Source organism: Mustela putorius, unplaced genomic scaffold (assembly GCF_011764305.1).
Source record: "Mustela putorius furo isolate JIRA1106 unplaced genomic scaffold, ASM1176430v1.1 tig00537350_pilon_pilon_pilon, whole genome shotgun sequence".
Taxonomy (NCBI): Eukaryota; Metazoa; Chordata; class Mammalia; order Carnivora; family Mustelidae; genus Mustela; species Mustela putorius.
Genome location: NW_025422471.1, coordinates 22,864,949 through 22,889,586, shown reverse-complemented (window position 1 = coordinate 22,889,586; position 24,638 = coordinate 22,864,949). Strand labels below are relative to the sequence as shown.

Below are 24,638 nucleotides of genomic sequence, written 5' to 3'. Positions count from 1 at the left end.
CTGGTTTTTGCCCTCTAGATGTCCCACAGATGTAAACTTAGCACTTCAAACCCAAACTCTCAAAAATGAAACTCATTATTTTTCTGGTTTCTCTCTCCCCATGGCTCTAGCATCCAACCAGGGGTAAAGGTCAAGTTAGATAGTTTGCCATCATTTGCTATTTTTTTTCTCTTCCTCAAGACCTACTGCAATCAATCATCAAGTCCAAGTAAGTTTGTCTCCCATTTCTCTCTTCAGACCACAGTTTCTCTACTGTACTGGCAGGACCACATGCTGACCAGCCCTATGCCTCTGGATGGACCTCACTGCCTTGCTTTCAGCTATAGCCCATTGCCTACCATGAGGCCTGGGACAGAGCTATCAATCATTAATATTAGCTGAATAAATGGCCAAATAAAATAGGGAAGAAAAATAGAATATTAGAAGCTCCAATATCATGGTAAAGTGGGCTTGACATTAATATTCACCAGATTAATGGGACAAATATTAAAGATGAAACATCAAATGGGTAATGGAATTGTAAGTAGTAAGCAACCTGAGGAATCATAAAGAAGTAAATTATGTTGAACACATATGAATTATGGTGAAAAATGCATCAGATACATTATTCATTTGATATTGTGAATTATGTTTGTCACATTGTGTTATGAAAACATCCTTGTAAAATTGGGGTAAATTGACCAATCTGAACATATACAGCATGAAAAGAGACATGAATCATGGAAATGGCAGGAAATATGCAAAGAGAAGTTTACAGGAAATAATTGCCCTTCTGTATGATAAGCTTTAAAACCTATACCAGTGATTAAACCATTAATAATCCATAGTAATTATTTTAAAATTCAAATATTTTATTCTTCAGGGCGCCTGGGTGGCTCAATCAGTTAAGCATCTGCCTTTGGCTCAGGTCATGAGCTCAGGGTCCTAGGATCAAGCCCTGCATCAGGCTCGCTGCTCAGAGGGGAGTCTGTTTCTCCTTCTCTCTCTGCCCTTCCCCCATTTGTGTTCTCTCTCTCAAATAAATAAATAAAATCTTAAAAAAAAATTTGTTCCTCATACCTCAATGGTCATTAAAGGAAGAAAACTCTCTGCCCCACCGCTACTTTCCATTTTAGCCTGAGATTTGGTGACAAGACTTATCTAAAATACTTGACTCCATTTAAAAAAGAAAAAAAATTGACTCTGTAATAAATGTTGAATCAAATGGAGATACTCACCCAAAGCCTATAGCCACCCAGTAGTTTCTGAGCCCCTGATGGGGCCCCACCATAGGCAGAATGTCAGGAGAATAGGTGATAGGGCCATTGACGATATTGATGATGTCAGCCTTTTTCAAGACTGGAACCATTTCCATGGCAGCTTCAACGTGTTCCATGATTCGGTCAAGATCAGACTCAAAGAGCTCCTTTCCAAACCCTGCAAGAGACATACCATTGTGGTCAGGATGCCACAGCTGCCCTGATATGTACTCTAAAGTGACCTAAATCTGAATCAGCTAACATGTAAAGATGGTCTTTAGGAAGGTACTTCCTTTTTTTTTTTTTAAGTCTAAACTTAATATTCACTATCAACAGACAGGTACCCAGCACAATACCAAGAACAATAATGTTATTTTTGTTGAAACAATAAAAATCATGAAAGTCAACCTTTTTCATTAATAATACATTTAACTCTAGGTATATTAACAATTTTCAACATTTAATCCAACCATAATTTAAAAAAAAAAACAATTACTGGTTTCTCAAGACAGAGCTTTTATTCTTCAATTAGCCTATGTCTATTCTATCCTCCCAGGAAAGGGCAAATGCAAGCTTACAAAGTCATGTCAGGACATGGGGGATAAACAGAAAACTACTCCAGGATCAAGGATAAGGGATTCCAGATGCCTTTCAGGTCTCAGCAGAGAAGGAAGGGCAGGGAGGCCTCCTTCCTCAAGCCTGCTCCCCCAAGTATCCCAGAGCTAGAATTCCGAGAAAAGAGTTAGGGTCTTGGAACACAATCTTTTTCTCAGTCCTCAAAGGTACTGTGATTGAAGGCAGGGCCGCATATGAGCTGGGGACTGGTGACTTTCCCATACAGCAGCCAGCCAGCTTGTTCCTCCCGCTACCTACGCACTGGGTCGGCTGCATGGAGGGCTGCAGACCACTAGGCTGGGACCAGGATGTGCATGCACCCAGGGCCAGCTGACACCCTGGCTCTCCCTCCAGGTGGATTTGTTCAACATTTATCTGGAAGTGAGGCTGCCAGCATGAGGGAAGAGCAGAAAGGAAGGCTCTTGCTTGAGTAGTGATCAGCCCTCCCTCTGCGATCAGGAGCTATTCCACACAGGCCCAAACATGCAGAGGCCATACAACAAGACAAAAGCCCTCAGCTAGCTGGAGCTGGCCGAACTTCTGTAGAAGGCAACTAAGTGACCATCTGTTGTAACATGGGCATAGGTGTACCGAGAAGTAGAAGAGAGGTTCATCCCCTATCCCAAGGCAATTATAATTCTAGAAGTACAATTTCCTCCATTTCTTTATACTCCTTATTTCAGTGTCCCAGTGACATTTTAGCACTTTCTATAGATTGTTTTAATTGCTTACATCCTTACGTAACCTCCATCTTTAATCTAGCTCTGTAGACATGTTTCATGAAAACACAAACAGGTCCACCTCCCTTACAGAACTTGAGAGAGAAACTACAGTTCCTCCTTCGGTGGCATAGGGCTCTTTTAAGCCATTTATGCAGTAGGGGAAGGCTTCAGTTTGCAGGCCAGTCTATCCCGCTCTGTGACACACTCTGAGGCTTTCATTCTTAGCAGCGTGGAAATCCTGTCTCTGATACCCACCATGTTTCCAGCAGTCAAAACATGACCATTTGGAAACTCGACCAAATAGGTAGGGGATTGAGGAAAAAGGGGAAGACAGGAGGCTGACGTAGGCAGGCAAAAATGACCTGAAGACTTCCAAACCATGGGGAGATATGTTTCTTCAGTTTCTCCATCACCAACAGCCTCTTTTCTCTTTCCTTACTTCCTGCTGTGATAGTTCCAAGGGACGTGAGAACAGAGCTTACCACAAACCATGCACCTCCAAAGTCCCAGGTATCTGGTAGTCTCATATCATGATGTCATCTGATTCTCCAGCCAGCCCCAGCCACAGAGAAGACAAAACCTATGTGACTGACCTGCACCCGCTTGCGTTTATGGAACCCACCTGGAGGGACTCCATTGGTGACCCACGCATCCTGCACTTTCATTTTCTCCTGACTCTCGTATGGACCAAACAGAAGCCCATCCCTTTCCTGTCGGAGATAATAGGAGCCTTCCAGGTCACGGAGCACCGGCAGTTCTCGTTTCAAAGCTTTCACTTCTGGTATGGTCGATGTAACAACATATTGATGCTGGACCGGAATGAGAGGATGTTCTAGTCCCACCATCTTACCTACTTCACGAGCCCAAAATCCTTAAAGAAAAAATATCATTTAAAAATGCTAACCCATATGTAAGCATACCACATCTGACATTAATATGGCAATTTATTTTTAAATAAAATATTTAGAAGACTTTAGTACGCATGACAAAGTCAAAGGAATGTCATAACGATTTCAAATGTTTTGTCATTGCAAAACTAAGTGGGGGAAGAGAAGACAGTATTCTACCCTGCCCCAGTGTTTTAAAGTTATCTATCATCTAAGAGTTTACTCAAAAGAAAAAAAAAAAAAGATTTTGCCCATAAGCAGAGGCAGTCAGGCAAACAGCAACAAAAACGAATTTATTTGAAGGGGAACATAAACAACCCAATTATATAAAATGTACAAATGTTGATCAGAAAGACAGTAATGGACTGACCCTGTTCCTGAAAGAGCGCTGATTAAGTGATAAGGGGCCCAGTGTGATCAACATAATAATTATGCATAAGAAAGGCCTGAAAGTCAGTCCCCCCCCATCCTCCAGGCCCTCCTCTCCCCAAGTTACTGATACCTAAGGTTCTACAAATACAGAATTGTGGTCTTAACTTAAAATTTGAAAACGTATATACTTTGGGAGAGAGCGCACAGTAAGTTTTATCTGTTATTGTACAAGTTTAGTTAGAATACATTTGTAAGATCCTTTCCTGCAAAGGGCATGAAGGAACCAGGAGTCCAGAGTAGGGAGGGATGAGGAGCCACAGAAAAACAGAAAGGGCTCCTAGGTGGGCAGGACTTCCCGTATGAGAGTGTACCTCACTTTCCAGTGTGTGTTGGATTGTCTTACCCATGGGGATGAATGGTATTTTTACTTTGTAAAAGAAGGAATGAAATTGTGGCTCAAAGTACCCTTGATTCTGTATACAGATATGGAACTAAAGTCCAGAGAAGGAAAGAGACATGCCCAAGGTCCCACCGGGAGACTCTGGAATTGTCGCACTTTACTGGTTTTCTTGCAATGAAAAGACTTTATTTTAAAAATCTAAGACAAAAAAAAAAAAATCGAAGACAGCTTTATTTACGTAAAGGTATTTCAGAATCTAGAATGATTCTAGAGCAGGGAAGTGGTGTCACCTGACCCATTAGTGGATTATTTGGGCAGAAGAGGTTCTAGTTGCTTGTTCACTTCATAATAATTTTGAGTAATTGTTCAAATGATCATAAGAGAATCTTATTCAGGTTATTTCTTTAGAGGATGCACTCTTAATTTTTAACCATTTCTGCTTCTGTTTTTTTTTTTTTTAGGCATCTAATAATGAGTTCTGGAGGCTCTATCATTATGAGATTCAGGGCTAGATACAGAATTATCAATTATGAATCAGTCTGGGAACCCAGACTATGTACTCTCTGTGTCCAAACTTATTTCTTTTTTTTTAATTTTTTAAAAATGATTTTAGTTATTTATTTGAGAGAGAGAGAGAGAGAGCAAGCACGAGAGGAGAGAGATCAGCCGGAGAAGCAGACTCCCTGCTGAGCAGGGAGTCTGATGTGGGACTTGATCCCAGGACTCCAGGATCATGACCTGAGCCGAAGGCAGTCGCTTTAACCAACTGAGCCATCCAGGTGCCCCTCCAAACTTATTTCTATTTAACTATCTAAACATCATCCTTGTGTCCTGTTGTTTTGTTCTGGCCTAATGGCTAAATTGGCCTTACTTGTTTAATAGCCCCATAAATGGATGCCTATTTGCAAACCAAAAATCATACCTGTGGGCATTAGAGTCTCTTATTGGTCTTTGAATAATTTACAGATTTAATTTATTTTTATCAGAGGGAAGATGTGAATTTCCAATGTCAGGACTTTGCAGGAAAATACAGGAAAGCCATATATCCTAGTTATATGCAACTCTAGCAGATTTAAAATATGAAAAAAACCTAAAATATTTAGCCTGGCAATTAAAACTACTACAGTATCCTCAATACACTTGTTTCAATTAAAAACATAAATTGAAGAAAATAAATTCTGTCCTAGTCAAACATATTTATGAACTTCTGAGTCTAATTGCTTGCTTATTAATGCACTTGATCATTAAAATACAGTGAAACAAACACATAGGTATTCTAGAGTTCTATGATTTTGAACTCTATCACAAGCTCTATGCTGTTTTACCCTATAGTGGTGCTGTTTGTTGGTATTTTCTTCCTCTCTTTGTCATGAAAATTAACCTAAACCTGGCAGGATTACACTTCAACTCTTGCTACATCATCCACCCACCAAGTTCAGAGGTAAGAGAGACAAATAAGGAAGAATCACTAAAATCGACCATTTCAACCTGAGAAACAATTGAAGGGTCAATAACAATGTTATTGGAAATCTCTTCCATTTTTTTTAAAAAATGCAATGATTAATAGAAATGGACTTCAAACAAAGAGCGAAGTTTCACAGACAAGTTTACTTGTGTAAGATCGTTTATGCAGTGATGATAATGGTTTATACAGTGACATTCTTTGATGCAAGAGTATCAGGCAAAATTAAGCAATTCTTTTTTGACTGAACCCTGGGCTTCATGTTGGCATGATCCAATCATATTTCTGATTTACCATGTTAGGAAAATTCTTAAGTAAAGCTTACAAGTTATCTCAGGCTTAATGAGTCAATTAGAAATGAAGTAAAGAGAAACATTCTTCACCACACAGAGGAAAGGCTTACATCATAACAAATTGTTTCTGTTCATGCCCCTGAGCTACACATTAGGTAGGTAGAATGAAGCAAGTTTTAAAAGCTTCAGGTAGCAAAGACAGGATAATCGACTTCATCCCGAGATGCTAGGAATGTGTGAAACTGTTTTTCAGCTCTGCTTGCTCAAGAATAATGTTACTACATTCTCTTTCCTGTAGGAACATCTACGTAGTAGTGTTTCTCTAAAGTTTTGTTGTTGTTTGTTTGTTTGTTTGTTTTTTAGACCGTCTGAAGCAGAACCCACAGCACCTGGAGCATTTATTTAAAATACAGCTCTGAATCCCCACTCAGACCACTTCAGTTAGATTTCTTCTCAAGTCTGGGAAATGGCCTCTGGTGATTCTTATACCTGTTATCTTGAGAACCAAATGTACCGGCATAACGGGTGCTGTATGACCACACAGCAAGTGAAAGGAGGTGGGTAATCTTAAAGCCTGTACCTAGAGGTCATAGTAACTGATGCTAGTCTCCCCAGAATGGGGGGCGGGTTGGGAGGGAGGTGGCATGGATAAGGCTTTCAAAGAAATACCTAGAATCATAATTATTACACTTAATTTTTTTTATTGCTTACTATGTGGTATTGATTCTGTTCTGTGTGCTCTACGTTATTAGTTCATTTACTGATCATAACAACTTTTTGAGATGGGCACTATTATCTCCATTTTACAAAGGAGTAATCTGCTCAGTCACAGGGTTGGGAATACATGTGTTTCTGGGCCAGAGAATCCCACTGCCCTAGACTGTCGTGGAGACACATCAGCAAACAGACCTATTTTTGACTTTTAGACTTCCCTTTTCATGAATATCCTGAAGATTCAGCTGCCTTCTGTTATGACTTCATATAAAGAAACTCCTAGCAGATTATGGTTCAATTGAGTAATAATAGTGGTATTTATATCTTTTCATTGGGGTCACATTTCCAAGTCTATATCCTGGTTACTCTAATTAGATTTCAGAGCTGGCCTGAAGGCCTTGCTTGAATTTGTGAAACATCCTGGTCTCACTGAGTAACTCTGGGATACATTTCATCAGCCATGCATTCTCAAATCATGTTAGCACAATGCCTTCCGTGGATAGTTGTTTTGTTCATAAAATTGAATCTCCTTTAGCTTCAATTGTAGAAGCAGGCATGCCCAAACTTCTGCCCTCAGTTACTGAGACTTACCTTTTGGGGAGCTTTTATACTTTAAATAAACTTTTTTTTTTGAGAACAGACCTACAAATAATTAAATACACACCTTTCTATACCTTCCATGGATGACAAATATGCAATCAGTTAGATTTCCTCCAGTAACTTCTACCCAGTGGAAGAGAAGAGATGGAAGAAGAAACGAAAAAACAAGATTATGGGCCAGAGATATGATCTGCATGAAATAAAGAATTGAAAATGGAGACAGCATGGTTCTTCACAGTTTTCAAGAAGGAGCTGCCTATAGGATGACTGGGTGGCTCAATGGGTTAAGCTTCTACCTTTGGCTCAGTTCATGGTCCCAGGGTCCTGGGATTGAGTCCCATGTCAGACTCTCTGCTCAGTGGGGAGCCTGCTTCCCCCTCTCCCTATGCACCTCCTCCAGCTTGTACTCTGTCACTCAGTTTCTGTCTCTTAAATAAATAAAATCCTTTTTTTTTTTTTTTTAAGAAGGAGCTGCCTGGGTTACCAAGAACAGAGGATGGGAAAGGACATAGATGTGGCTGGATAAAAAGTTTCAGGAGCAAAAGACAAAGAAGGACATCCGGGAGAACAATCCCAGGAATTCGGTTCCTGTAGTGGTAAACACAGGGCTATGCTGTCAACCTAATCTCCAGGGTTTGTTTTCCTCCTGCCATTGCCTCCCCTCCCCCAATCACACCACCAGATTTCACAGCTGCATGGAAAACTTCATCTGGACACTCACTGTTTAGGTGAGATCTCCTTGAGAATTATTCTGTCTTTACCTTCAGTGATTCCTTATTCCTCACAGTAAAGAAAAAATTTATTACAGCAGTAATGAATTACGTAAACCTAAGCTTACTATTTTCAGAAAATGATAAATAAATGAGTTAAATAACTTCTTCTATGTGATTTTTCAAAGTATCAGTTGGGAGTGGTTGCCTGACGCACTATGGTGACAGAAACGGGGGCACATGCCCAAGTGCATCTCAAATGAGTGCAGTGATCAATTTGTGATGTCTGCCCTGGTGTGGGTATGGAGGTCAGAGTGTGTTTGTTTGGTTTGCTTAGTTTGCTATCACTCTAGAAACGGTCCAGTGTTTTTAGGGACTAAATCTGTGAGACCATAAAGTTGCAAGATTAGAAAGAGTCCTTACTAAATGGGGGAAAAAAAAGATGAATTATATCATTATCTTAGATCTTCTAACAGAATTTAGATCAATGGTCCCTAAGGAAGGTAGTGGGGGGGAGTCTCAGGGATTGGGGGTGAGGGGTGAGGCTCAAAAACAAAGCAATGTTTTATGCCTTTGCTGTTATTTTTTAGTCAAGTCCTTTAACATTATTTTGAATTTCAAATGATATTGAAAAAAGCCTGAGATTTTTATGCTTTTCAAATGGGGGGCATGGATTAGGATAATTCAGAAATACTATTTTAAACTCTTAAATATTGAAGACATGACTTTTCTGGAACCACTAAATGTTTTGTTAAAAAAAAATTACATCAATCAAAAATCACTAATTTAGAGGAAAGAACTTAAGGGTCCATGTTTCTGACCTGTCTTCATGGACATATCATTTCACTTGATAAATAATGATTGTTTTCATTTTATAATTTAAACAATGACTCAAAGAGCAGACCACAAGAAAATCAGTTATTGCCTCCTGCTTACTTTGGGTTTTAAATTAACCACTCTGAACTACAGGTAAATACAAATTATTAGTCCAGTTTAGACTGCATAAGCATTTTCATTTGCACGAGAACTCACTTTTATATGTGTGACAGTTGGAAATGACATCACAGGTAAATGACCTGTTAGAAAGTGTATTAACTCAGGAGTCAAAAACCCAGGTCCAAGTCCTGGCTCCAACATTAACTATGTCGCTTTGCCAAGTAACATGACCTTTCTGGACCTTGGTCTCCACAGTGGAAAATGAGTGACTTGTTATCTCAAATATCCCTTTTGACTGCACTACTCTGAGCCTAAGTTGTAACAAAGAAAAAAAAAAAATATATATATATACACACACACACATACATATGTGTATATATATACACACACTCATATATACATATATATATACGTGTGTGTGTATATATATATGAGAAATATATTTAATAATGTTCTGAAAGGAAAAAGGTTAAATATTTTTTAAAGACTTATTTATTTATTTATTTATTTGAGAGAGAGAGAGAGCACACATGCACGAGAGAGAGCATGAGTAGTGTGAGGGGCAGAGGGAGAAGCAGACTCCCTACTAAGCAGGGAGCCTGATGCAGGGCTTGATCCCAGGACCCTGAGATCATGACCCGAACCAGAGGCAGCTGCTTAACCAACTGAGCCACCCAGGCACCCTGATTAGTATTTCTGATTAGGTTGAAGTCAACCTAATCAGAAATGGGTGAGAGAGAACACAAATGATTAACTCTGCCCCCAAAAGCAAACTGAGAACAAAAAGGATGTTCACAAATTTCCACACTAGACTTTGATTATTAGTGTAAATAAAGAGCGAACACAGAAGAGAAAAAGCAGTATAATTAACAAAACATGATCTGCAGTAGAAGAAAACAGGGTGACGAGAACACCAACTTTCCATGCGTCACCAAGGGCAGAGTGGTATCACAGGCCAAAAGCAAAGTGATGGAGGCAGGGCTTTGTAGCTTAGAAACAGACAAAATGTCCATCTCGGGAACATTACAGTATCGCCCAACAATATGCATAGTGTAAAACTTTACTCTATGGTCACATGTCTGGCCACCTGAAAGAACCCATTAATTTAAAAAATATATATATTATATATAACGCTTACCTGCAGCATTCACAACTCTATTCGCTCTCATAGATCCCTGTGGCGTTTCAACATCCCACGTTCCATCAGACCTGGGTTTCAGAGAAGTCACCGGGGCGGGATATTTTAGAAGGGCACCATATTTCCTAGCCCCAGCAGCTAGGGCCATAGTTAGAGAGTAAGGATCAATGTGACCATCTCCAGGATTATACAGTCCAGCTAAAACCTAAATTAATCATAAAAGAGTCAATACTGAACAAAAACTTACCCATTATTCAGTGTAACTGTATCCTGCCAGGAAATGTTTAGTAAAACTGGACTTTAAAAGGGCATCATGGCATCAGATTGATCAGTCTGTCCTTCCTTTTCCTTTATCAAAGCTCAGGCAGGGGCAGGACTCACACTGAGTGTTAAGTAGACACGCTCTTTGAGAGAGGCTTGCAACTGTCTCCAACATCCATTCTCTCCCCTGCCCCCCACAGTAATGGAAATTGAATGTTTATTTAGAAACACAGCCACCGAGAACAATTTCCAATAGTTGGCAGTTACTAGTTCCAGCTGGTAGCTAGAAGTATTACTAAGTTTTGGTCAGTGAAATACAAATGAAAGTGTCATGTGGCAGCTTTCATGAATCATATTTTTAGAAAACACTGGCATGGGGCACCTAGGTGGCTCAGTCAGTTAATTGTCTGACTCTTGATCTCAACTGAGGTGTTGATCTCAGTCAGGGTCTTGAGTTCAAGCCATGAGTTGGACTCCACAATGGGCATGAAGCCTACTTAAACAAACAAACAAACAAACAAAAAAAACCAAAACCACTACCATATGCCCTTTGTCCCTTCTTTGTCCTTCCTCCTTCCTATTGTCTGGAATGCAGAACATGATGGCTAAAGCTCTAGCTGCTGCCATCTTGGACTAAAAACAGAAGAGACACACCCTAGGAATGACAGAGCAATGATCTAGAAGACAACTGGGCTCCTGAAATCTTCATGGAAAATAGCCACCGTTCAAATCCTGGACTGCCTAAATGAAAGAGAAACTTCTGTCGTGTTTAAGCATTACCATTTTAGTTTCTGACATTTGCAATCAATCTGATATTAATTGGTCAATTATTTATATTTCATTGTTCAATACTATTAACAACTTCACATGTTAAATGCATATAGGTGTCAGGAAAATGTATACTTGACTTAGTCATTCAACAACTAATGCTTGAATATCTATGTTGCGGTAGGCCATCAGGCTAGGTACCATGGGGAAACAAAGAAGAATGACAGTCTGATGAACCAAGTTGATAGAGGAACACTGTACAGTATTATATTTAGGTCTCATTCATTTCAGTAGAAATCTACTAAGTACCCAATATGATCAAAGAGCTTTTGTCAACTGTCTTCTGCATCTATTGAAATGATCATGTGTTTTTGTACTTTATTCTATTAATGTGACACATTACACTGATTGATTTTCAAGTGTTACTTTTTAAAGATTTTATTTATTTATCAGAGACAGAGAGACAGAGAGAGCACAAGCTGGGGGAGGGGCAGGCAGAGAGAGAAGCAGACTCTATGCTGAGCAGGGAGCCGATGTAGGACTTGATCCCAGGACCCTGGGATCATGACCTGAGTGGAAGCCAGATGCTTCACCCACTGAGTCACCCAGGTGTCCCAGATTTTCAGAAGTTAAATCAACCCTGAATCCCTGGCACAAATTCCACCTGGTCATACTGCATTATTCTTTTTATATATTGCTAAATTCGGTTTGCTAGTTAAGGATTTTTGCACCAATATTCACATAATTCACCTGCCTTTCTTTTCTTGTGATGTCTTTGTCTGGTTTTGGTATCAGGGCAATACTGGCCTCTTAGAATCAGTTGGGGAAGTGTTCTCTTCTATTTTTGGAAAAGTTTATGAAGGATTAGTATTAATTCTTCTTTAAATGTCTGGTAGAATTTACCAGTGAAGCCGTCTGGGCCCAGTCTTTTCTTTGTAGGCAGCTTTTGATTACTAATCCAATCTCTTTTTAGAGTTTTAGTCCAAGAGACTTATTTTGATTTTAATGGAATTCATATTACTGTAGACTTCCAAATGTCACATTGGTGTTTTATAATGGATATGTCTCACTGCAGTAATCCCATTATCTATTTGATTTGGCACCCTGCCCCCAGATGCAGAGAATACTCTTCCCACATGTTTCCATTGCCTAATACCTTTGAGAAAACTCTGTGAGGGTGGGGACTTCCAGTAAAGCATTCCAACAGTAACATATAAACAGATAATATGCATAACCTTACAGTGATGCAATTTCCATGCAGACAGTGCAACTCAGTCTGTCACCACACTGTCATCACACAAAACTACAGACAAGAGAATGCCTATACATCTAAACGTCTATAGGCTCCCGAGGGCAAACAGCCCCTCACCCAGATCAATGATACAAAGTGCCACCCCAGTTCAGTTCAGGTCCTGCTGTAGTCTCGAAGGAGGACCATACGCTCCTCCTTCTCTCACCAGCCCCACCTGGTGGTAAACTTGAATAGCATGCACAATGGAGACAGAACCTGGCTTCAGGTCTCTGCTCTTTCTAGCCGGATGAGCCTGAGTCCATTAGGTAAATGATCTTTTTTTTTTTTAAGATTTTATTTATTTATTTGACAGACAGAGATCACAAGTAGCCAGAGAGGGAGGCAGAGAGAGAAGAAGGGAAGCAGGCCCCCTGCTGAGCAGAAAGCCCGACGTGAGACTCGATCCCAGGACCCTGAGATCATGACCTGAGCTGAAGGCAGTGGCTCAACCCACTGAGCCACCCAGGCGCCCCTTAGGCAAATGATCTTAACTGCAATTTCCTATGCAGTAATAATATATATTGTATAACATTATTGTGAAAATTAAGTAAAATTATGCATATAAAGGGCCTAGCATAGTAGCTGGTATGTAAATCTATGCTGCAGTATTGTATAGTGTTAGTCATGCTTGTTATCCAAATGGGATTATTGCTTAGCCAAAAAAAAAAAAAAAAAAAGCCACTAAATTCCCAAGTGGATTTTCTCAGCCAAGTTTGGTTAAAACCAGATCAATACCTGACATAGAGCTTGTTGGGAGTACAGTTAAGACCTCGGTAATATTTGTGAAGCAACATAGGATGGCACTTCTAAGTTTGATTTTGTAAAAAGTTTTAATAAGACAGCCTGTCAAATGCATATTTATCATACCAGATAATTATTCTCTCTGCGGTTCTCAAACAGAAGTTTATGTATGGAAACCCTGAGATCTGGGGAACGCAGTAATAGAAAGGTAATAAAAATGCCTCCTTGGTTGTCACAGGTGGAAAACTAATAAATTTTTTCATTATGCTTTTATATTTCATTTAGCATACATAATAGCTCACCTATTACATACCCAGATTCCAGTGTTTATCATCTGATTTTGCCATTCCAAATGTGTGCGCAAAGCTTTTCTACCTTTAATAAACTTCTCAAAGTAAATTTTTATAATCCTAATTCAAGTCAACAAATGGTGAAAATAAATACCTTATTCATGTTGAGTAAAGGGAACATCTCTTGAATTTTTTCAGGCCCAATAATATACTGTTCTGTTGCATGCCAGCCAGTCCGAGTCATCTGATATTTAAATTCATCGACCCTTACGGGAGTTGTGGCAATTCTGATACTACCTGGCTGATGGAATCCCACCACCTGTGACAAACATGGCAATAGAAACACATAAGTAAATCGTTATTTGGCATTCAAACATGGTTCCTCTGCAGCACAATAAAAATGCGAGCATACATTGGGCGCCTGGGTGGCTCAGTGGGTTAAGCCGCTGCCTTCGGCTCAGGTCACGATCTCAGGGTCCTGAGATCAAGTCCCGCATCGGGCTCTCTGCTCAACAGGGAGCCTGCTTCCTCCTCTTTCTTTCTCTGCCTACTTGTGATCTCTCTCTGTCAAATAAATAAATACAATCTTTAAAAAAAAATGCGAGCATACAAAAAAGAGATTTACCCTATGGTGCAAGAGATAACTATGTAAAATCTTTGTGTCTTACAAGAAGACATTCACGCAGCAACTACTTACTCACTGGCTCCTCTGTGTCCGACCCTATGGTAAGCCCCAGAGATGCTGCTGTGAACAGGAGGCAAAGAGCCTGCAGGCAAGGCGCTTACAGTCTGCGGGTGAAAGGCAGACAGCTGAAAGCATAATTACAATAACATGGGATAGTGTTCATGGAAGAGGAAAAGAAAACCCTGTGAAAACGAGAAAGACAAAGGATCTGAGGAAAGATTATGCTGAGTGAAATAAGACAAGCAGAGAGAGTCAAGTATCATATGGTTTCACTTACTTGTGGAACATAAGGGATAACATGGAAAACATTGGGAGATGGAGAGGAGAAGTGAGATGGTGGAAATCGGAGGGGGAGACGAACCATGAGAGACTGTGGACTCTGAGAAACAAACTGAGGGTTTTGGAGGGGTCTGGGGTGCGGGGTTAGGTGAGCTGGTGGTGGGTATTTTGAAGGGCACGTATTGCACTGAGCACTAGGTGTGGTCCATAAACAATGAATTTTGGAACACTGAAAAGAAATAAAATTAAATTAAAAACAAAAGGAATATAAAGAATCAGAATGTTGCAGTGATGAGCTAAGCGTGAATGGAAGCACACATTTATTTGACATTCGCTGAAGTCCTTCAGTTGGCCAAGCACTCAGCTGGGCGTTGGGTTACAGAGATCAAAGATGGATTCCTTGCCCTCAAGTTTCTCATAGTCCCTAGGAAGACCAAACAGTAAAGCAACTACCACAACAGAGAAAGAGAGAGAGAGATTGATTTGTGATTTGTGTTATAGGGTGCCTGGAAGCCTCAGTCAGTTCAGCATCTGCCTTTGGCTCAGGTCATGATCCCAGGGTCCTGGGATAGAGTCTCTCTGCTCTCTCTTTGCTCAACTGAGAGGCTCCTTCTCCCTCTCCTTCTACCTGCTGCTCCCCTGCTTGTGAGCGCACTCTCTTTCTGTCAAATAAATAAATAAAATCTTTAAAAAAAATAAAAGAATGTTATATATTGTTAGAACCAAAAGATGTTGCCTCAGCTGGCCTGACTGGTGGATGTGGAAAGTCAAGGACAGCTTCTCAAGGGGGATGACCTTGGGGAAGGGTGGAGAGTGAATACTGAGATGGGATCTGAGAAGATGTCGTTTCAGGCTGAGAGCCCAGCACATTTCAAAAATATATGTAATTAAGAATAGCTGAAGCATATGAACATAGCAAAGAGTGGCAAAAGAAAATGCCGGAAAGCAGGCAGGGCTCAGCTGATAAAGATTCTCCTCCTTTGGCCTTTGGCCTACAAGCTGTGGGGAGCCATTTGATAGTTTCAGGCAAGGAAAATAACATGAAAAATTTAAGTAAGTTCCTATCTTAGCCTACAGATAGTTTTTGCCGGCCACTTTATTTTAAGAGCTCTAATAAGTATGAGAAGAGATAAAAATAAAAGGGAAGGGCTTTTAGTGGTGTACTTTTCAAAACTGTGTGACAATCTGGCAGGCATTGCCTTCGGCTCCTTTGTAATCCAGTTGCTGAAACGCTCCGATTTCTTAGTTTCTAGATATAGTAACTGACTAAAGATATTTTTGAAAGCTTCTTTGTATGATTTCCTCATTTAAAAAAAAAATCAAGAAGAGTGGTTAACTACATGGGAAATGTACTTCAGAAAATTAAATGGATAGTAAAGCACACTTGGGATTCTTACCGGAAACACCCATCAGATTTCTCTACCATGTGAAACATTTCACATGCCATTAATGTCACTACACACAGCTTTAATGACGGTATGTCCAACTTCTTCAGAAATCCTACGTATTTCTGAGAAATCGACCTAAAAGACAATTTCAAGTTACATGCATTTACCTGTCCAGTTTCTTCTTCCAATTTCTCATAAAGTTTGATGCTATCATAATGTATCTTCTTCAAGTTTATGCCAGGATGAAAGTAAGTTGTTAAACCTGCCTTGAAAGAGGAAAGGAAAGAAAATACTAAATAAACAAAATAATAATAACATTCTCTAAAATGTTTTATTTGAGTAGACTGACATACAGTGTTACACCAGTTTCATGTGTAACATAGGGATTCAACAACTCGACACTATGCTATGTTCATCACAAGTGTAGCTCCCATCTGTCACCATATAACACGATTACAATACCACTGACTATATTCCCTATGCAGTACCTTTAACCCCACCTCTTATTCCATAATCTGGAAGCTTCTATCTCTCACTTTCTTTTATCCCTTTTGCCTATCCCCCCCGCCCTCCACTCCACTCCTTTCTGGAAACCAACAGTTTGTTTTGTGTATTTATGAATCTGTTTCTTCTTTTTGTTTGTTTATTCATTTTTTTTTTCTAGATTCTACATTAAGTGAAACCATATGTTATCTGTCTTTCTCCATCTGACTTACTTCACTTAGTATAATACCCTCCAGGTCCATTCACATTGACAGAAATGAAGATTTTGTCCCTTTTTATGGCTGCTTAATATTCCTCTGTATAAAAGATTTTTTTAAAAGATTTTAAAAAGATAAAAAGATTTTATAAAAGATTTCAGCTGTGTAAAAGATCTTTATCCTTTTATCTGGGTTGCTTCCAAAACTGGGCTATTGCAAATAATGCTATTTTCTATTGTGGCTGCACCAATTTACACTCCCTCCAACAGTGCACAAGGGTTCTTTTTCATCAACATCCTTGCCAACAACATTCTCTACGTTTAAGTAGTTTATCTGTTAAGCAGGACTTTATTACTGGCAAGAAACCAGGAGGTGCCAGCCATTCTTTTGGGATCAGAACACATCAGTTCCAGCTTGAGCAGAGCTGGGCATAAGACTCATGGGCAATTTGAACCATGTAGGTAATGGGAAATCAGGCAATGAACATATATGGCAAGTCCCTAAAAGTTACTAAGGAAAGAATGTTCATAGGTTCATAAAGGGGATGATTTAGATGAGAAGTTCAGGGATATATGCTGTTAGGAAGAATATGTGGGGAGGGGTGGCATACAGTATGGACCCAAACCAACAAATCCTGTGTTCCCATAAGGAGGAGGAGCATGGACCAGCAAAATTTTACTTGACCCAATCCCCACCAATCTCTTAAATGGAATAGCCCTCCTGTTCTCTTTCCTGAAATTTCCAAAATTCAAGAATTGGAAAATTCCTGAGAATGAGAGCCTGGCTAGTTGGTGAAGAGATTTTTGTTGAAGCTTAACCTGTCTGATGAACACATAGATTGTACCCCACAAATATTTGCTGAATAAACACTTATGAATTACTCTCACAAAAAAAATATCTAAATAGTAGCATGCCAAAAACCCCTTTTATTAACTCTGGTAGATGCAATGTAGTATCCAAAAAAAGAATTCTAAGCAATTCTATGAAGCAGCTTCTCTAAATTAAGTATCTGGGGCCCCGTTTTGTTTTTTGCTTTTTTTTTTCCTTTTTGTGGTACATAAACAATGAATCTTGGAACATGGAGCCCCATTTTCTAGCTAATTTATCCTGGAAAGCTCATCAGAACACAATCTGTTCCAAATAAAATCTGTTTGGGAGGATTTATAAGGTTCTTCTATGATAGTGGTAAATATTTAGTTCTCCCAAACTCAAAAGCACTCCATTTGAAGTTCCTCAGTGTCATCCTTTACGGATCAGAACCCTGGGGCTTCTGTCAGGTACTTTACTTGTTTAAGCATTTGGACACATGCACAGCATTTTTTTTTTTTTTTTTTTTTTTAGAAAAACCCTGACAGGGCTTAGAGGGAAGTGTGGGTCAGGCTCTTTCACTTACAAATATCCCACTCTCCTTAGTATCAGTGTGCATATGAGCTTTTCTAGATCAATAATGGAGAATCCCTAGCCTTCAGGTGTCTGCTAGGCATGTCTTCCATATATCTCCCGTCAGTTGGGAAAAAAAATGATATTCACAAGCCCTGGTGTAGGGTTCCATTCACCATTTACTCAAGATCCTCTGAGCTTAACTTAGAATAAATCAGACCACCAGAAAATTGTCTATCTACACTATATCAATCCTCTTTCCTTCCCCAGAAAGCTATTTTGATAGAATTATGAATTAATCATCTTTTTAATTAAGTTTTTAAATTTTTTTATAAACATATAATGTATTTTTATCCCCGGGGTACAGGTTTGTGAATCACCAGGTTTACACACTTCACAGCACTCACCATAGCACATACCCTCCCCAATGTCCATAACCCCACCACCCTCTCCCGACCCCCTTGCCCCCAGCAATCCTCAGTTTGTTTTGTGAGATTAAGAGTCTCTTATGGTTTGTCTCCCTCCCAATCCCATCTTGTTTCATTTATGAATTAATAATCTTTTATCTGAAAAAGTCACATGGGTTTGTTTTTTAAAATTGTTATTTAAGACATTTAGCCCAATGAACTCTGTTTAGGGAACACCGTGTTTCTATTCTGGGCTTCAGAAAGAATATAGTAAATAGAAATTTTGAAGGGGAAAACATTGTGTTTTTTTAAGATTCATTTATTTGAGAGAAAGAAAGCACAAGCTGGGGAGGGGCTGAGGGAGGGGGAGAAGCCGCTCCCTGCTGAGCCGGGAGCCATGCAGGAGTGGATCCCAGGACCCTGAGATCATGACCTGAGCTGAAATCAGACACTTAACTGACTGTGCCACCCAGGTTCCCTGAACACACTGTTCTTATCCTTCAAGATTTTGTAGCTTGACTGAAGTCGTGAAACTTTCATATATGAAACAATGAAATCAAGAGCATATGATTAAATGCCAAAGCATTCCAAGAAAGACATAAGAACCAAGAGAAAAGCCTCAGACTCTTGTTAAGCCTCCAACTCTTGATTTCCGCTCAGGTCAGGATCTCAGGATCATGGGATTGAGCCTCAAGTCAGGCTCCACACTCAGTGTGATATCTTCTTTCTCTTGCTCTCTCTCTCTCACTCACTCTGACCCTCTCCAACCTCTAAAATAATTAAATAAATCTTAAAAAAAAAAAAGAGAGAGAGAGAGAGAAGATACTAGAATGGTCACAAGTCTATAGGGAGAACAGGAAAGGGCCTACCTTTGATTTGAGGAAACAAAATTATTAAAAATCATTAAGAACTATAACTCTTTGAATGAAATTAGAATTATGAGTTCTTATTGATTAAACAAATAAATAAATACTCTGACAGGGAGAAGAAAAAGTTCTTCCTTACAGTAGGCTAACAATGAATGAGTAGGAAAGGAATGATGGCATTTGAGAAATCATCAATTATCTCTAAAGCTAGTGATGATCTTTCTCTAATAAGCCTGCCCTCTCTTTCATGAGCCTCTACAACCTCAAAAAAGCCCAGTGACTGACCTCAAGCTATTACATAAGCCAGGCGGTCCAGACACACACATGGATAAAAAAATTTAAACACACCCACTAAAATATGTGGATTTCCTTGTTCTCACATGACATATGAATAGTATTATTATTTGGTTTTTTTAAAGTCTTGTTTTTGTTTTTGTTTTTGACAGAGAGAAAGAACATACAAGCAGGGGGAGCAGGAGAAGCAGGCTCCCCATTGAGCAGGGAGCCTGATGCCAGGCTCAATCCTCAGACCCTGAGATCATGACCTGAGCTGAAGACAGATGCTTAATGACTGAGCCACCCAGGCACCCCGTATTACTATTTGTAACAGAAATCATAAAACATACAAAAACAACATGAAATGAGTTAAATATTTTAAATAATTTTATTTTGTTTATTGTGTAGAAAAGCTTATGAATTTTTAAAATTTACTTATGTAAAAAAGCTTTTGTGCTTTTGAAGTTTATTATATAGAATTATAAAACAACTTAAATTATTATAATATATAATTAAATATAAATGAAATTAAATATATAATATAGATATATAATGCTATATTATATATATTATATAGAATTATGTAAAGTTTATTATATAGAATAGCTTGAATAGTCAACTGATTTATTAAACTTTTACCAAAGCTATGTGAATAATGTGCTTTATTACTGAAATATATATAGGGTTAGCCTTGGTAAAGCAGCAACTTGAAGGCTTAATCCCAGGTTTCTTTTATTTTGAAACTGAATGGCTATGCTAGCTGGGTAAGCTAGCTATGAATGATACAAAGGTCTGAGCAGAAAAAGGGCACTTTCTTGGCTCTACTCTGTGCATCGTGACCCCACCTCTTCCCCCCCATCATCACCTACACAAACGTTTCTGTTGAAACTTGACTGACTAGTCACCTTTCATGTACTCTTGTCCAGCGTTGTTTTATGAGCTAATTGGAAATCACCGCATTTTTATATTTTAAATATATGGGTACAAGTCCCACTGAAACTCATCATTTGGAAAAATCTTAGATGTGTTGAAAAATTTATCTCTTGTATATATATATGAGATTTTTCTAGATACATATCATTTTGGCCAGAAAAATCTAATAATGATGGCAACATTTCAAAACATCTCTTTTCAAAATGCTCTCTTCCCAAAAGGACTATTTTGCAGAAAGCAGTTATTTCTCACTTAAAATATCATCTTTACTTTGAAACGACAGCTTGCATTCTTTTTTTTTTTTTTTTAATGTTTATCTGCTACATGGAAATGACTGGCAGCCATTTTCATCACTACAAAGGTCACTAGATTTAGGACACTTGTCTTTTTGTAAAAGAAAAATTTGGGGGGCACCTGAGTGGCTCAGTGGGTTAAAACCTCTGCCTTCAGCTCAGGTCATGATCGCAAGGTCCTGGGATCGAGCCCCACATCGGGATCTCTGCTCAGCAGGGAGCCTGCTTCTCCCACCAACCCCCCACCTCCTCTCTCTGCCCGCCTCTCTGCCTTACTTGTGATCTCTCTACTCTCTGTCAAATAAATAAATAAAATCTTTAAAAAGAAAAGAAAGAAAAATTTTGTTTCACAACCCTTTAAATTATTGTATGAGATGTGGTACAACACTTTCAAGTTCATTCCCTCTCCCTTTCATCACAAATTGTATTATTTAAAGCCCTGTTTCCATTCAATTCATCACAACAGTGATTCTCTATAGCACCTGATCCACATTATGTCATGTAGACTAAAGAAAAACAAAGTACAGGAGTACTCCTTTGTGGTGCCGACCTTGGAATCATACCCAGTATGTCACCCGCATCACAAGTGAAGGCTATTTGTAAAGACCAGTAAAGCTTAATTTCTTTGTTACATTTTTAGATGAAAATGAATAGAAAGTTCTAGTATTGTCTCCCTCCACCCCGAATGGATCACTGTGCATCTTTAGATCTTCAGTCCTTAGTTCTCCAGAATATTCACTTCGTCACCATCCCCAGGGACTTTCTCTCCTGGGCGCCCCATGCTCCAGAGCTGCTTCTCCCTCCATCCTCTCCCCTTTCCCTCCATCCTACATGAAATGTTCTAAATTGGTAGTCGTGGCACCTGCTGACAAAGCAGTCTTGTTAAAATACAGCAAAGCCTCAGGATTTGGGGATTTGTGACTCCATTTTTAATATTCATTTTGCAAGCTGTGCCTTCCTCCATAAGTATTTGATTCCTGCACTTTACAGATACGTTTAACCTTGAGCATGTGTCATGTTTCAGTGATGCTGCCTGGATTTTTGTAATCTGCCCCTTTAGCTGGCTCCGCAGCCTTCCACATTCCCAAATCTGCTCCAAATACTTCTCTGCGTTAAAAATTCCGAATATGTGGAACTTCTTCATGTTGCTTTTTCCTTTATCGCCAGGGGGTCAAATAATCTGGCTCCTGATGCCTGAGTCCATGTTGAGCTCACACTGCCTGGGTCTCTTTTTTGTAAACTGTAGAGCATAAAGTAGGAGCATGCCTTTCCCACTCATTCTGGTATCTCTCTGGTTAAGGAGAAATTATTCTGCACAGTTAACATTTAACAAGAAGCTATCATCTTAAGAACTTTGCCCACGTCTCCTGAAAAAACTCAGGTTAGGAGTATGTTGCTTTTTTGAGTGTTCGTTCACAGGCTGTCTAAGAAGTAATAATGCAGGGAGTCCAATAATCTATTGTAACACATGGGCCACATCAAATCAAACAAATATAAATGATAAATCTGTAATTAAAATACTGAAATACATGCCCTCCTTAACCATCCAGAAGTCTTAAAAGGGTGTAAGCCTCTCTCTCAGAATATCTCCATTTGCCTCAATTTCCCCCTGCCTACATGCCTTTACCTGGACAGCCTCACTTCTTCCCGGTCTGTGCTGAGGCATCACCTCCTCGAAGTAGCGTCCTGACTCCTCCATCCCATTGTCCTTCATCCCCTTACCCCACCTTCCTCTTCTTCATGGCACTGATTACTCTCAAGCATTGCTTGTGTGTTCTCTGTCTGCCACACAGAATGTGGCTCTGCGGGTGCAGGCATTCATTTTTCCCTGTTGTGTCCTCATCTCCTAGAATAGGACTGGCCTGAACCCAATACAGGCTCTCAGCGACTAATGTTGAAAGAATGAGCAAATGGCCACTAAGGAGAAGTTACAGGAGAGCCACAGGAGAAATGCAGGCTTCCTCCGGTATGACAATATGAAGTCACCTCGAAAAGTCTAGTTCAGGGAGGGGGGTAGAGCCAGGAGTGTTGGAGAGACCCTTCTCTCCAGGTAGGAGGAAGTGAGCTGAGGGACAAGAGCCAGTGTGCCTGCAAAGGCTCTGAAAGGGCACTGAGGGAGAACCAGGTGCCTGCACCTCCTGCTCAGACTGAAGGATGAGGGGATTGGAGGGAAAGGAGACAGGGGGAGAGGAGCTGGGCTTGGCACGACTTTTCCAGAAGTCTCCATCCATGAGTCTCCATCCACTATGCGATCACTGGGATGCTGGACCCAACTGGGCCTAAATCTGAACTGCGCTCTCCCCTAATCTCAGCACGAGACAGGCAGCCCTTTCAGTACTTGACAACCCCCAAACCTAGAGCGGGTCCGAGATTCAAGAGTCCCCAAAAAGCAGGGTTCCCTCTTGTCTCAGCAGAGGAAAACTAGAGACACAAAGGGATGATGAGCCATAGCTAACACTGCTCAACCCTTTCTCCAAAAGAGATTTGTACTGACAGTCACCAAAACTTCCTCTCCCATCCTTAGCTGACTTCAGAAATCATTGGGATGACATACTGGTATGAGAGAAGTGTCAATCACTTCCTTTACCTGAGCAACTTTCCATTTCAGCCCAATTACTGTGTAGCACAGGAACAATTATGTATATCATTAAATACTTCCGATTGCCTGGGCTATGTGTCTATTTAGACAACACTTTTGAAAACAATGTCGCATGTTCCCAGCCCTCATAGTTCTCAACTTCATGAAGCCAAGCTGCCGACTCGCAGTGTGGAATTAAAATCATACATAAAAGCAAAAGGACCACGAAACCCAGGTGAGGGGAGTTTAGGGAAAGGTCTCCTGCTATGTTTGAGATCAGGCAGCCAGGATCTTTCCACACAAAAGCTAACACTTGCTAAACATTTACCATGTGTTTAATAACTTTACACATATTAACTCAACCTTCGTCACAACCCTTTTGGGTAGGTGCTGTTGATGGCCCCTTTCTGCCCGGCAGGAATGGAAGCTTAAGTAACAGGTCCCAAGTCAGCTGGGTAGAAAATGGCGGAGCCAGGGTTGAATCCGGAAACCACATGTCCAAGAAAAAGACATTAAAAATATTGATCATGCCCTGGAAGTACACCAACTAAATTGTAATTGCACCTTCCAACACGACTGAAAGGAAACTTGCTCTACAGAGTCGAAGTGGGGAGTTCTAAGGGGGAAGAAGAGTGATTGCCCTGGTACACGGTTCAGTGCCTGGGATGGTTTTGAGGTGCTTTTCTTACTGCGTGCCAGGTAGATCCAGCTGTGAGCTCGGATTTTTCCAGGAGGACCACATCTTTCATCCCCGCTTTGGCGAGATGATAAGCCAGACTCACACCAACGCAGCCACCTCCAATGATCACAGTTTCTGCTCTGTCTTTCCATCTTGTTTCTGCAGATAAGGGTGGGTTCTCCTCTCTGGAAGACAATTTTTTAAAATGGTAGTTTTCCCAGGCAGTCGTAGCTATAGTTTACTGACTGACTCATGTGTTCCTCCTGGTTTCTCTAATATCTTAACAGTGCCTGGGAGGTTGGCATAGTGCTGCTTTAATCATTTAGGACATCTAAATCCTGACTGATGCAACCTGGTTCCGGGAAGGAAGAGGAGGCATGTGAGCCCCATTCCGTATAATTCTGGTCCATTGAAACTAACAGAACTAAAGAATTGAACGTGACTTTTTTTTTTTTTTAATTTCCAAAGGATCTAGAGAATAATTTTTCTCAGTCTACTTAAAGAACACACTTATAATCATTTTATTCCATGAAAACCCCTAATCAACGTGATGATTAGCTTCTATTAAACCTTGGATCTCTTCCTCCACCCACTGTGTTCCAGGCTGAAGAGACAAGTGGAGTAAAATGTTACTTTCTCACTTAATTTCCTCACTGCTCATGTTCTTCTCTCATTTTATAATTATTGGTCAGTGGTTCAATATATGTATTTGCATGACTTTCTTCCTAGCTGGAT

At 39.9% G+C, this 24,638-nt stretch overlaps 1 protein-coding gene across 1 annotated transcript in view; it reads right to left on the bottom strand.

The window, feature by feature from the left end:
* The window catches only part of DMGDH (dimethylglycine dehydrogenase), a 65,326-nt gene that overhangs the window by 40,222 nt on the left and 466 nt on the right, over window positions 1–24,638 (bottom strand). Inside the window, exons 2-7 of the mRNA XM_004766817.3 lie at window positions 23,914–24,088; window positions 15,958–16,056; window positions 13,593–13,757; window positions 10,088–10,292; window positions 3,198–3,446; window positions 1,218–1,416 (exon numbers count right to left, since the gene is read on the bottom strand). Coding sequence (XP_004766874.2) covers window positions 1,218–1,416; window positions 3,198–3,446; window positions 10,088–10,292; window positions 13,593–13,757; window positions 15,958–16,056; window positions 23,914–24,088 — 1,092 coding nt within the window. The remainder of the gene's footprint in view (window positions 1–1,217; window positions 1,417–3,197; window positions 3,447–10,087; window positions 10,293–13,592; window positions 13,758–15,957; window positions 16,057–23,913; window positions 24,089–24,638) is intronic.